Source organism: Mesocricetus auratus, unplaced genomic scaffold (genome assembly GCF_017639785.1).
Source record: "Mesocricetus auratus isolate SY011 unplaced genomic scaffold, BCM_Maur_2.0 Super-Scaffold_100010, whole genome shotgun sequence".
Taxonomy (NCBI): domain Eukaryota; kingdom Metazoa; phylum Chordata; class Mammalia; order Rodentia; family Cricetidae; genus Mesocricetus; species Mesocricetus auratus.
In genome coordinates, this window is record NW_024429194.1 from 70,129,982 (window position 1) to 70,144,573 (window position 14,592).

General features: G+C 39.5%; 1 protein-coding gene across 2 annotated transcripts in view; it reads left to right on the plus strand.

The window, feature by feature from the left end:
- Positions 1-14,592, plus strand: part of Nell2 (neural EGFL like 2) — a 276,472-nt gene that overhangs the window by 42,812 nt on the left and 219,068 nt on the right. For both annotated transcript variants that reach the window (XM_040753915.1, XM_040753916.1), the window contains exon 4: positions 14,065-14,215. In XM_040753915.1, the coding sequence (XP_040609849.1) occupies positions 14,065-14,215 (151 nt within the window). The remainder of the gene's footprint in view (positions 1-14,064; positions 14,216-14,592) is intronic.

Below are 14,592 nucleotides of genomic sequence, written 5' to 3' on the forward strand. Positions count from 1 at the left end.
GGAAGAAGTATATGACTTGGTATAGGGTTCAGATCAGAAACTCTAGAGTGGCAAAAAGCAGTATGCTTTAAACTCAACTCGGATACTAATGTTCCAAAAGAATTTTAAATACTAACAACTTTCCTGGCCTGAACTTATGAGATAGTGGAGCCTAGTAATTAGTATGGGTTATGCCTCCCAGGACTGCTCCATAAACCTTTGTGCAGGATAAATTATGCTTGCCTTGGAGATTATGGGTATTGCCTGGAGGTGTGCATGCATTCACAGCTGTTAACCTTGCTTCAATGGAGAATTAGGAGAAAGGTTAGTGACTTATTCTCACGTATCAAAGGTAGGAATAATGCCTTATCAACTAATCCTTGGAAAGAAAAATTAAGTTGAATCCATTCAACAAGTATCTATTAGGTCTTTTCCTCTGTCCTGGGTTATAAGCACTGGTATTATCCTAGAGGGAGGGAAGTATAGTATATGTTTCTCACCTCAAGAAGATTGAAGCCAGTTTTCCTGAGGATGTAAAATTGGCTTATACTTATAGAAAGATATGTCGGAGCACAGAACTGCACTGAGAAATAGTGACAGTGCACAGTAAATTGTCATACCTGTGGCCCATACAGAACAAAGAAAGCTGTCAAGAATACCAGAAGTTATATACCACTTGCAGTATAACTCCAGAATTATTGTAATGCCCAGTCCTTTTCTAATTTTAAGAGCATAAAATGTAGTGAAGATGTCTTCTACAGATTATCTTGTAGAACCTTGAGCAATTTGTCTAAGTTTCAAATTCAAATCTTAGAGAGCAAGAAATCATGAAGAGAGAAGGGCAGGAAAACTGTGGCTAAGTGTTGTGAGTTGGTCAGCTTACAACTGTCCCAGCACTGGCTGAACAATTGAGAAGAGAGCTCAGTGCTCACTCTGAGCTCTGGAAGGTGAGTCTGGTCCTTTAGTTAGGAGCCAGCTCCTTTTCTGGAAATGTATAGGTTTCTAAGACGATATGCAAATCACACCAAACACTTGAGGATGGAGTTTTCTACTTGATCTTTTGTTCTTTTCTTCTAGAAACACGTTTACCTTACAAAGGTCCAAGTTCTGTTAGTTAATTCAGGTTCTCTATGCAGTCTCACCCCCTTACTATCTTCAAGTGCCAGGAATGGAGTCTCTGTCTCTCTGTCTCTGTCTCTTTCTCTCTCTCTCTCTGTCTCTCTTTGTGTGTGTAAACCATTCTGATAAATTTTCTGCATGTATTACATGTTGTATTTATAAGCTTTTTCTACATGATACAAAACTGAGAGAAAAAATATATATTAAAAGAGGATTTACAATTTGTTGGACTGGCTTACAAAGTAGGGTCATAGTCCAACAATATCTGTCTCATAGCAGAGAGGCTGAGAATCCAGTATTTGCTCAGTCTGTGGGCTGAGTAAGAATCTGACCGATAGTCTCAGAGATTCCCAGAGAGCTGCGTGTCTTCAACCCACACTGGAAACCCTAAGGATCCGGTCCTAATATCAGTACAGGAATCATTATCATCATCATCATCAGGAGCAGTAGCAATAGCAGCAACAGGGTAAATGAACTCACTGGGGATAGTGAGGACCAAGAAAATAGAAAGGAAAGATTTCCTTCTTCCAAGTCCCTTTATCTGGGCCACCATCAGAGGGTGCTGCCCACAGTGAGGATGTGTTTCCCACATCAATGAAGGCAATCCTCTACTGGGATGGTTAGCTTTGGCAACTTAGCACAAGCTAGGGACCCTGGAGGAGAGAGCCTCAACCGAGCAATTTCCATCTTATTGACTCTTGAGTGTGTCTCTGGAGCATTTTCTTGATGAATGACTGAGGTGGAAGGGCCCAGCCCATCCTGGGTAGTGAGCTCTCTGGGCTGGCGGTCCTGAGTTGTACGAGAAAGCAGGCTGAGAGAGTCATGGAAAGCAGGTCAGTAAGCAGCATCTTCAGTGGTTCTTGTCTCAGCTCCTGCTTGAGACCCCCAAGGATGGATTGTGAGCTGGATGTGTAAGTCAAATAAGCCCTTTCCTTCCCAAGTTGGTTTTTGTCAGTATTTTATCACAGTGAAGATACGCAAACTAGGCACCATAGATGTGCCCACAGGCCAACCCCATGTAGACAGTCACTCACTGGCGCCCTCTTCCCAGGTGATTCAGAGTTGTGTCAAGTTGACAATTAAAGTTAACCATAACTCTCCACCCTTTGCCAACCTGATACATGAAAACATCAATTGGAAATCATAGCCTTTCAATGCTTGTCCCTAGATTCTCATGTTTGTTTCATAATGCAAAGTCTTTAAAAGTTTACGCTATCTTAATATTGAGGTAATATGGTGAGCCCCAATACCATATAGCAGAGATAACATTTTTCTTCCAAAAGGGAAGGACAGGATCCAGACAAATAATCCTTCAAAACAAAACCAAACTCTAGCAGGGAAAATACCAGATCTCACTACTCCAATGGCCAGCATCTGGAGTTTAGAATGTAACCTTCCAGACTCCAGAAGGTTTTGGATATCAAAGTCTCTTGAGGAACAAAGTCTTTTAATGTTCCATAACTTAAATATGATAATATAGATTTCCAACACTTACCCATTGATATTGTTTCAATTGATATTATATCACATAATAAGGAAATATAAGAAAGAAAACATGAATAACTGCAAACTGTGTGCACAAATACATTCTTAAGAAAACAGTACAGAAACACTAATGTCAATTACAATTCTTGTTGCTGTAAATGGTCACATGGCCTAAACTGACATTTATAATTACATTTCTCTAGTCCCTATTCTGTATTACCTCCACCATCAGCAAGCACTTCAGTGGGTCTTGGCCCTTTACCTGAAAGGGTGATCTGTACCTTCATTTTTGAAGGACCTGGCCATTTATCATCCTGACTGTATTGGGTTGCTGTAGTTTCCTTCTGACCATAATGAGAGAACATAGTAATACCAAATGTATCAATTCTTTTTCTGTTCTTCCAGTTGTCAAATAGCAACATGGAGACTTATTACTAATTACGAAAGTTTGGCCTTAGCTTAGGCTTGTCCCACTAGCTCTTATAACTTAAATTAACCCATTCATTTTAATCTATGTTCTGTCACACAGTTTGTTTAGCTCATCTCTCCATACTGCTCATGCTGCTTCCCCATTGTCTGGCTGAGGACCCCACATTTCTTCTTCCCAGATTCCTGTCTGTCACCAGAAGTCCCACCTAATCTCTTCATGTCTAACTATTGGCCATTTAACTCTTTATTAAACCAATGTCAGTGACACATCTTTAAGCAGTGTAAATGAGTATTTCACTGCAACCAAAAGACACTGTAAAGGATCTCCTGTCCCAGACTGGAAAGGCAGTCTTTTCCTCTGGGTAGTCACATATCCTTACACAGTTACTTCTTAGCTTGTTGACTCAAATGCATCAGGAGCACAAAATGGCTCGACAGAATTCATAGCTTCCTATTGGATGGGGTGTTTTTGTGCCTTCTGGAAGGAGTGTTCCTCCCCTTGAAACTAACATTTTTAGGTCATCAGAGTACAAGGTCATGGGAACAGGAAGGCACCAATTTCCTAGTGGGTCACTAGGGTTAATGGTGAACAGTATTAGTCCCATCCCCAGCTTTTCACTCGTGGATCCATGATTCCTGTATATATAAAAAACAATGTCATACCCTGGATACTGGTTAAAAGCATCCACAGCCTTGTGGAAAACACTTTTCCTCTACTGAAGTAACTTTTGATGAACATTTACAGGAGACACAAGTATCATCACATCTTTTGCCTTTTAGGAGAGGTCTATCCACATGGCTTTCCCCCAATATATTTATTGAAAAATTTCCAATCATGCTCCCTTTTAGCCCCCAGAAAACCAGCAGATATATGGTGATGCCAAGCTTATTGAAGGCACTGCTTGACAAAGATCACAGTGCTCGGACTTGGACTGAGTCTTCATTGCTCTTGCTGGCAGCTGCTGCACAGCTCTTGCCTATGTCTTTGACATGTTTACTGTTTGAACTCTGTGCTGTTAAGGGACCCTTACCAAAGGTTAGAACTGGGCCTATGTAACAATTCTTTTTTATTTTTTTAATTTTTTATTATTTATTTTTAAATTTTAATTTAAATTAGAAACAAGGTTGCTTCACAAGTCAGTTCCAGGTCCCTCTCCATTTCCCTTCCCTCGTCCCGTGACCTCCATGGGGGTGTCCATAGTCTGTCATTTCATCCAGGGCAGGGCCTAGACCCTCCCCCAAGAATCCAGGGTGAGAGTGCATCTCTCATTGTTGGATGGGAGTCCAAAGTCCATTTGTATACCCGGGATAAATACTGATCTACTGCCCAAGGCTCAATTGATTATCTAGGCCTCCTCACTGACACCCACATTCAGGGGGTCTTGATCAGTCCCATGCTGGATTCCCAGGCATCAGCCTGGGATTCAAGAGCTAACCCTTGTCAGGTCAGCTCTTTCTGGGGGTTAAACCAGCCCAGTCTTAATCTTTGGTCATCAGTCCTCCCTCTCTGTTACTGGCTTTCTTGAGTTCAGCTCAGTGCTTAGCCGTGGGAGTCTGCCTCTTCTTCGATCAGCCACTGAATGAAGGTTCTGTTTCCCAGACTCTCTGGCCATGGGATTGTAGGCTGGCACTCCCCAGATCTATGTCTAAAATCCATATATGAGAGAGTACATGCCATGTTTCTCTTTTTAGAAGCTGATGTTAATAAGAATAAAATTATGGTGATTCCCTGGGAGAATTAGCTGTAGAAGAAACTGAGTCTTCCATGGAACTTACTCCTTAAGTGGCATTAGCAAGCATAAATCATAGTATCTGAAATAAAAATCATTAAAGAAGAAAATCTTAGGGAAATTTTAGAAGCTGACAAATTATAACTGAATCATCAGGTCTTTGTGTTCTGCCCCAGAAATATGGAACTAGCATGAACAAGAAAAGATACTTGATTGTAAAATTAATGACAAGCCTTGGTACCCTCCTGAAGGTAAAGTAAGCAGCTTTAAGAATCTTGGTGTTCTTTTACTCTTTGCAGGATTGTTATAAAGATAGAGACCATATTGGAGTTTATGATAGAGACAGAAAGAAAAACATATCGGCTCAGTGAATTGCCTCGTTTCCTGAGCAGACTTCTCAGATCAGGCCTTCTCTGATTGTATAAAGAATAAATAGAACAGCATGGCATTTCAGAAGTAAAGAGAAATAATGGTAGTCTTTCATTAGATATAAAAAAGAATTTGAACATGGGACTAAGGAGTTAGATTTCCATAGAAAGATCAGATATTCATTATAGTAGATCAATAGAACAACACAGGAGAAACTTGATGTAACAGGCAGTAGGAAATAACTTCTGATCTATTAACTTAGTCAAACTTAAATAGAGACATCCTGTCCAGTTTTGCTGTAACTGCAAGGCTTTATGACACCAATTTGAAGGAAAAGAATATTGAGTTAAAAGAATTGATTATATCCTAATGTTAGATTTTAGTTCTCATGAAATTTTCTGTTTTCTCATATTGTTTCTTTTACTTTGAATATGCTTACCTACCCATAGGAGAATCCAGAAACTTTAGAAAAAGTATGCATCATGGAAATACTTTGTAATCAATGATTAAAGTCCATGGGGAAATGATTTTGTGTGTAAATAAAGCCTGTGAGAGATACAGGTTGTCAGAGTAGGAAAAGCCATACCAAGATGGGCTTCCTCTCTGTCCATCTCTAGTAAAAGAAAAATCAGTAGTGTCCTGTGTCTGATTTCCCTGTTGCTGCTCTTGCATCCATCCATCCTCAAACCCTGCCCTCATCCAGAGCTGGACTCTGGCAGACATAGTGTGTGTATCCCTATAAAGTTACATATTAGTCCATTTCTCCTTTCAAGAAAAATATGTGGCTATGTGTATTTCCCAAAGATCTAGCCACTGTAAAGATTTCTCTCCACCAGTGTCCTTCATAGTTGTTCCGTGAGAGGCCCTGATGCTGCAGATGTCCCCTTCTGGTGCCTGTGTGTTATGTAGCTCCATCAGTATGACACACTTTGATCTTCTCTTCCTCAGGCATCTGACTATAGAGTACACTCCTAGAGGCCCAATAAACCAAATGCCAAACTGTGCCTCCCTTTTAGCCTCTGCCCCTTTTCTTTCTGACTCCACCTCCATGTAGCTGTCCCATGGTCCCACAATCTCCATCTTTCTGAGGTCTTCATCCCAACTTAAGTTTCACCTTCACAGCTTCCAGCAGTGACCTCTCAGGACCTCCTCAAAGAATTCAACACAATGCTGCCCTCATTGGTCTTCTTCAGCCTTGGCACAAGATTCCACAATCTCCTCTGCTTTGCAAATCCATACTTGGAAAATGAGTACCATGTCAATGATGATGTCAAGTTCTGCTACCAGCTTGCTGTGTATCCTGCCCCCTTCCTGGATCACAGCCTCATGACACTGTGTGTTTTTTCAAGGCTGACTCTGGGAGAACACTTCCTAGGGTGCCATTCTGAAGCAAGGAGAGCCTTAGTTGGAATTCTCAGTTTATGCTTCCTTTTATCAAATAAATTAGCATTTTCATAAGTTATAGCCCTGATAGGTATAGTCTTGCCCTCAAATTGTCTTTTGTACCTTCTCATGCAGAGAGGGAAGCTTCTCTTTAATGGCTTCTCTTTAATTCCCCATAATCTCTTCAATAATCACACCTGCTTTTGAACTGTCTTGTCAGTTCCAAATAATTAAATAATCTCTTTCATAATCACAGCTGCTTTTGAACTGCCTTGTCAGTAACTTTAAACTTACACCCTTTTCCTCACTAAATTGTACATTTTCATATCTGTCTGTTCCCTTTTTTGCTTTCTCTCACTGTAGACACGGATGAGGTCAGGAGCAGTAACTGTTACAGTACTGAAATGAGATTCTGTCTTGAGATTTCTTTCACTGAACAGATTAGTCTTTTGCTGTAGAATTCAGCCATACTAAAATACTCAGGGCCACAGACAGATCTTTTATTGAATATTTCATGAATAATCTCCAGTCAATTTCTTGATAGATTTTTTTGTTCCCCTCTAAAACCTCACGAGCCAGGTCTCTATTGCCCACATTTCTCTCAGCATTCTGGTCTTCTGAACCTTCATCAGGCTAACACATTTATCTCCACTTACGGCAGTCTGGAGATTTTCTAGGCCAAAGTTCTAAACTCCTTCAGACTGGTTTCATAGGAGTAAGAACCACGTGTGCTCAGATTCATCAAGCAGTAGACTCTTCTTTGTAGCAATTTTCTATCTTAGTTATTTCTCTTTCTGCTGGGATTATAAAGGCAACTTAAGGGAGGATGGATTTGCTTTGGCTCCAGGTCAGAAGGACACAGCCCACAGGAAGTAGAGGAGAAAATTGCCAGTGTTTTGTATTAGGTCAGACCACATCCCATGAGTAGTGCCACACCCGTGGGGCTGACTCCTCCCATCTCAAGTAACCCAGTTTATAAGCTCCTCACAGACATGCTTAGGGGTCTGTCTCCTGGATGGTTCTGTTCTTGTCAAGCTGACAGTTTTGACCATCACTCATGCCTATCAAAACCAATGACAGAAACCCATCATTAGGCAGGACCACTCCATTTCTTTCCTGTTTCTTCATATAGCAATCCTTGAATGAAGCCTCCTTCCTATTCAGTGGTTTAGTATGTCTTCCTAAACAAACATAAGCAACTGAAAATATAAAATATTTAATCTTATAAATGGGAAATTATACTCACTGTTACCAAGGGTCAATCAATGATGGGATTTGACATTACTTTTGGGGGCCTATTTTTGTAAAAAATAATTTGAAGGGCTATGCAGCAAGTATCTTTATGGTCTGCAAGACCTAATAATATTTACTATTTAGCCTTATAGAGAAAAGTTGATTAAAGAATAATACTCCAGTGGAATGCCTGAGTGAATCAGACATTTGGGGAGATGTATTATGTAGGGAATAGTTCAAACTCTTCCACAAAATTCATTGTTTACACAAGGAAAAAATTTAGTTATCTCTCATGTAGCAATCCAGATCATCAGGTAGCCCAGGGCTGATGGCAATTTTTCAACATGAGATTGTCCTAAGATCAAGGTTTTGGTCAATATTCTACTTCAAATGCCCATCTTTATTGAAGTTGATTCATTTTCACCATATCACAAATGGAAAGGAAGAAGAGGGTGGTCAATCTCCTTTTAGATCATGAAAGAAGTTTGTAGCTTCCATTCCTGTTATACACAATCTGTTGGCCAGAATTATACCTGGACACTTAAACTGAAAAGGATTATAGGGGATAATGTAATTTCTAAGTAGTAGAAACTGTAGTAATAGCCCACAAAAGAAGGTTGTTTTATTCCTGGAGAGAGGAGATTGTTGGAAGGCAATCAGCCACAGTGACACAGGCAACTCATGGTGTTGAAATACTACTGATCTTCATTTTCAGAATTCTTGACAAGAAACTATGTAGCATATATTTTGCACATTGTAAGTGTTGATTAAAATGAAGTTTAGTAATGATTTCTTGCCGGGGGCAATCAGGCACAAATGGGACTAGTCCAGGCTTGGTGGGTGTTACAGTTAAAATATAAAACATTATCCCACAGGCTCATCTATTTGACTTGAATCAATCGGTAAAGTCTTTCAAAAGTTGGGAGGTGTTTGGCTAGTAGTGGTTCTCAATCTGTAATTTACATTACAATTCATAACAGCAGCAAAATTAGAGATATGAAGTTGCAAACAAAATGATTTTAGTGTTGGGGGTCAATACATCATGAAGAACTGTATTAAAGAGTCGCAGCATCACGAAGGTTAAGACTGACAGTGAGGAAGATTATCATTTGTACTTCCTGTCCTGTCTCTGCTTTCTGTTCTGGGTAGTTGTAGGTGGTGAAGAGTCTCAACCACATTCTCACTGCCATGCAATGCCTGCTGCTATCATGGAGTATATCATGTAGAGTCGTGCACCAAAATAAACCCTCCCTTCTATTGTGTCCATTACTCTGTCACAGATGTGAGAAGTAGAGACTTCTGGAAGTAGATCAGCCAGCACTAGAGATTAGGTAGCTTCTAACAGGGGTAGTTCCAACACTTAAATAATGAGTTTCATTTAGAAAAACACTTACTGGTGGGAATGCTTTAAGAAGCTAATATGACAAGTGGGAACTAAGGTGAGAGCATCGATGGGGGTGGGGTGGTGTTGGAACAGTTCTTTAGTCCCCATGTCTCTGAGTCTAGCAGGCATTCTTTTACAGATCCAGAATTCTGAGACCTTAGCAGGGTCCACCCATGCCGAAGGGACAACGGAGCAAAATATCTGGCATGAACCTCATAGAGCATTAACATCTCCACCAAGTGGTTGGTGTGCAGGGCAGAGGGCTTGGCTTAGACTGAAGCCGGAGTTCTGTAGGCTGTGCTAACCAGTGGGTTTAGGTTGATTTATTTCAGAGGATGGACAAATGTCCAGAGCTCTTACTGAATTTCTGAGAGGACACAGTTCATTCCAGATCTACTCCTAGTTTAGTTTTTATTTTTAGCACTGCGATTCCTCTGACTGAGAAGTCCAGAGGAGACAGAAAGAGGCTCAGGGGGAATCGAGGGCAGAAATTGACCCATTTTCGATTTCAGCAAGTCTGGACTGTGATGCTGATTATAACGCGTTTCTTGTCATTTGGAAATGCCATTCCATACTTTATAATGCTGTTTGCTTCCATAAAGTGAAAATAATCATGACAGAAGAATGAAGTTTAATTTGGATTGGGTGGCTAATCATGATAAGTGGGACTTTGATGTCTTGTTACTCTGAAATAATTTGATTATTATAATTAAGGAAGAAATATAGAAGAATAAACTCTCCAAATTGATGTCTTAGGTCAAACTGGCCTATTAAGAGGAAGATGAAACTATGCCTTTCAGCATTTCACCTCTGCATAATTGGCAGGGCACTTTGTACTCTCTCTTTGGCTACTCAGCAAAGATTTGCTAGAATTTGCTTGTGTAATCCAGTTTCACAATCCATAACTTTCATATTGTATGCATGTGAGACTATGTTGTTGCTCTCTATCCATTATTCCTATTCATTAAGAAGTACTGGTAAGATTTTAATGATCTAATATTGAAATCCCACTTTGATCTTGTAAAAATTGTATTTCTTTTCTAAAACAATCTTTCTACTAGTGTCAATAAAATTTTATGTGTATGGATAGAGATAGATGACATAATTCAAAGCAACACAGTTTGTGAATTTATAAAATTTAATGGTAAATCAAGCCATGGTTGTTAACATCCCCTTAGATTAAAAGAGATCAAATAAAATGGGCCTGTGAGATGTCACAGCAGGTAAAGGTGCTTGCCATGACAGTCTGGAGTCCTGAGTTCAATTCTCAGAACTCTCCCAAAGGTAGAAAGAGAGAACTATTCCATAAAGCTGCCTGTGACCACCACATACATGTGGCATGCATGTGCTTGTACACATATGCACACCACACACACACACACACTCTACACATACACACCATACACATGCACACCACACACATGCACACCACACACATACCATACACACACACCATACACACACATGCACACTCCCACATCCCCCATACACGCACACATGTGCACATGCTCATAACTTACTCCATAAAGACACACAAACTAATTATAACTAAAAATAAAAGTGAAACAATGGGGTGAAATGATATTTGTTATATATAAAATCCCAATACTTTAGGTCTGAATTCTAGAGGCATTTTACTGTGGGCCCCCCATATTCTGACTATATTTTGTTTTACTTTATGAATGAAAAATCTCAGTTTGTGAGTCAAATGATTTGTGTAAGGTCCAGCAGTCAGCTGCTGGATCCAGGCATTGAATCTCATCCTCATTTTTGTTTGGTTGGCCAGTTGCTACTTATGCTTCTGACACATCATATTAATGCGTACTTATCATTGTGTGGTTAAGCAACACATGCTGATGTGGTATTGTTCAAAATTATAATTGGTTTTGGTTTTGGAAGAAACTTTTGGGCTTGCTTTGGGGTTAATGAGAATCAGAATGTCAGAGTTGCTCTTCCAGAGTGCATCCTTATTCTTTGCTGGTAGACTTGCATGAGTATCATATATATGTAGGTTAAATTGTGGTATCAATAGGCATTGTCTGTCCCTGGAACAGCAGTAAATTAATCCCAGGTCACCCAATAACCTTTGATGTATAATTATTTGAAAATTTCTTTGAAGAAGCATTTTGTTTTAAAATTTTACTTCACAATAGTTTAGAATACAGTAGCTTAGCTGAGAGGGCCTATCTGGTTGCAGTTCTGAAGAGCCTAGTTAACTTAGAGATTATGAGAAACTTATTTATCTGGACACTATGTGTTTGTAAAAGTTAACTTAAACTGAGAGTTTTGGATGCATCACTATGGTGCTGTGGGACTCTGCTATGTAACCACAGAAATCACCTCGCCTTGAAATTGGGTCCTTGATTGTCACTTGAATTGGGTGTGTTGGTCCCTATATGTGGCCAGGATTGTCTCTGATAGTTTCCAATGCAGTAAATCCACAGCAATGAATGGATTTGATAACTATGATACGACCCCTCAGTCATCTTCGGTTTTCTTCTCTAATCTGCAGTTTATAATGAAACAGATCCGAAACTCTCATACAGAGTACAGAGTACTCTGAGGGTTAAATGGGATTATTTGTGTTTAAAGGCTTTGCAAACCAAATACAGTGTTAATCAGCTTGTTAAATTTGGCTCTTAAAATCATCACCGCTATTTTGCCTTTACAGTTTACACGGTGAAAATATTGAAAGGAGAGTATAAGGGACAGTCACTAACTGTGATTACAATTCCAAGCTAGTGTCTTTCTAATGTGAATTTAAGTGACAATAGAGTATAGATAGCTAAAGTCTACAAAATACTAAACTGGTGAGTTTTGAAGCACCAGTCAGTTGTTCTGTATCTGGGAGTAGTAGTCTTTATAATTGAATTCACACATGGTATTTTTATTGTCAGGTTATGGGGGAAATTAATTTAAGTTTTTACACATTGCAGTAAGTGGAGACTCATTAGATTCACGGTGGCAATTGCTGTGATACATTTTTAATTGGGAGTGAAGAAAATAATGTTTACCCATTCTTTGTTATTGTAAGGTAGACAAATCCCATCCTTGACTTCATTGGTGGCGTGCTGAAAATATTGAGAGTGTCTATATTCTGACAATAAGCTATCTGAAAAAGAAATTGAGACAACACTATGAATCAATAGCTAGATGAAAGTCCTGAGAAAAATCTAACTGGAGAAATGGAAGGTCTACACACTGAAAACTAAAGAATAGTATAAATATTGAAGACAACACAAATAAATGGAAAGATATATTTGAGGATTTGAATAATTAATATTGTTAATATGCCCCATCACTCCAAACAACCAAAGGATTTGGTGCAATCCTAACAAAAATTCCAATGACTTTTTTTCAAAGAAATACTAAAATTTCCTAAAAATGTGTGGGTATGCTAACAATTTCTATGGATTCAATGTGTGATCTATTCTCCGTATTCGTTTAACAGAGTGAGATTTCTAAAGTAAACTGTAATTGATGTTTGTTATGTAGTGGCAAGGACATGTTACCAGAAGCTGGGGGGCGGTAGTTAGTGTTGAGGCTGCTTGTTTGCTTTGGTGGTCAAATTCTTCTAACTGAGGCATACCTAAGAATTAAGGTGGACAACAAATAAATGAGTATGTGTATTCAGCTAAATGATCATCAGAATCGTATTAACCTACCTGTCCCCTCATATAGTTGCCATTTTTGGACACAGTGAGGTTTACGATCTACTCTCAATAAGTGTGAAATTGGGTATTAACAACAGTACTACTCACTATAGTACACATCAGAGTTTCAGGATGCTTTAATCCTATAAAGATGAGATTTCGAAGCTTTAGCCATTATCTCCTCATTTTCTGTATTCTCTTGGCAATGACAGCCACCAGTCCACTACCAACTTCTCTGAACTCAGTGTTGAGTACATCCCACATGAGTCAGTGGTGAGATTACTTCAATAAGCCTCATGTCTTCCAGGTTTGTTGCAGATGTTTCAAAATGACCGTGGGTTGGTGACACAGGACATATACTCCCCTCCAAATGCAATTCTTCATGTTGAGAACTGATTTCCTCAATCTGTTTTCACATAGAAAGGATGGGAATGGTTTGATCATAACACAGACTGCATTTCTGATGTCTTTCAGTCCTATGCACACAGTATAAAGAGAGCTTCATGCCTGTGGTGATCACGTGCTTGGGTGAGATGGTTTTTTTCTGACCACCCAGCCAACTGCTTCTCCCTCCTGCTTCTCCCACGTCTTGTCAATTCTGAGTTTGGAGTTCATGACTAAACCATATGAAAGTACAGAATTAAGTTTCTCTTTTCCTAGGCAAACTTGCTGGGCTGGGCTTTCTCTATGCCCATAGAGGAGGGGGTGGAATTAAATCTTATGTATTTCTTTCAGCAAATATGGTGAGAAAAAATTGATCTTCCTGTTTCCACCATTGCACAGAAGGCTGAGAGTGACTAATTTCACTGATCTTTTCAAGAATCTATTTATAGCAAGCCTTCTGGCTCAAGATTCCACTCCAGAGAGAGGCACACAGATTTAAATCCAGTTATCTCCAAGGAGGTGTCAGAAAAGCGACCTGGCTCTAGAGTAGTCAGGTGTTTGGGTCTCATAGTACACACATCTGTTTGCCATTGTTCCTGATGTAGCTATTGTAATAGGCCAGAGAAACTGTGTAAAGAGAAGAGTCGGGAACATTCGTTTTCTGGGAGTGTTCCTTAATCCCCCCTCAAAAATGACATGTTTTGAAAACAGATTCCTAAAACATATGCATTAATTCATGTGATTTTTTTGTGACTCTCTGTGTTGTATATAGGAGGATTTATCAAGAGAGTCTAAAATTTGGTATTTATCAGTTATTCTTTGATGAAGGTTTTTGAAAGGTGTTGTTTGTAAGTCACCTTTATGAAACTAACCCTAGTGTATTCTTAATGTGCATTTATTATTTATTTATTTTCAGATTCCCCCAGAAGCATAAAAGCACCAGCTGCTACAGCTGAGCGGCTTCTCCAGAAGCTGAGAAATAAGCACGAGTTCACACTGTTGGTGACCCTGAAGCAGACCCACTTGAATTCGGGAGTTATTCTCTCCATCCACCATCTGGATCACAGGTGAGTGGGACTTGTGAAGCTTCTTGTGTTTTCTTTATGTGATTGTGTTACTATGCAGAAGAGCTATAAGCTCAAGCCTGCTGGGAGAGGTGCTTGAGGGACTTTAGAGCACAGAGTTGTGTATGTCCTGTAGAACTGCAGACAGAGCTCTGTCCAAAAGCAGAGGAAACCACTGCATTGAAGCATGCTGGGAATGTATACACAAAGGTTCACTTCTAAGACACGTTTGTCAATTCCTAAATTCCACATGGCTATCTCCCTCAGGGCTAAACACATACTTCTTAATTTCTGCTCATTACCCACAAAAGGTCTGTATTCCCCTCTTTTGGGAAAGTGATTGGGCTTAGCATTTAGTAGTCCTCTAATTTAATCATAGA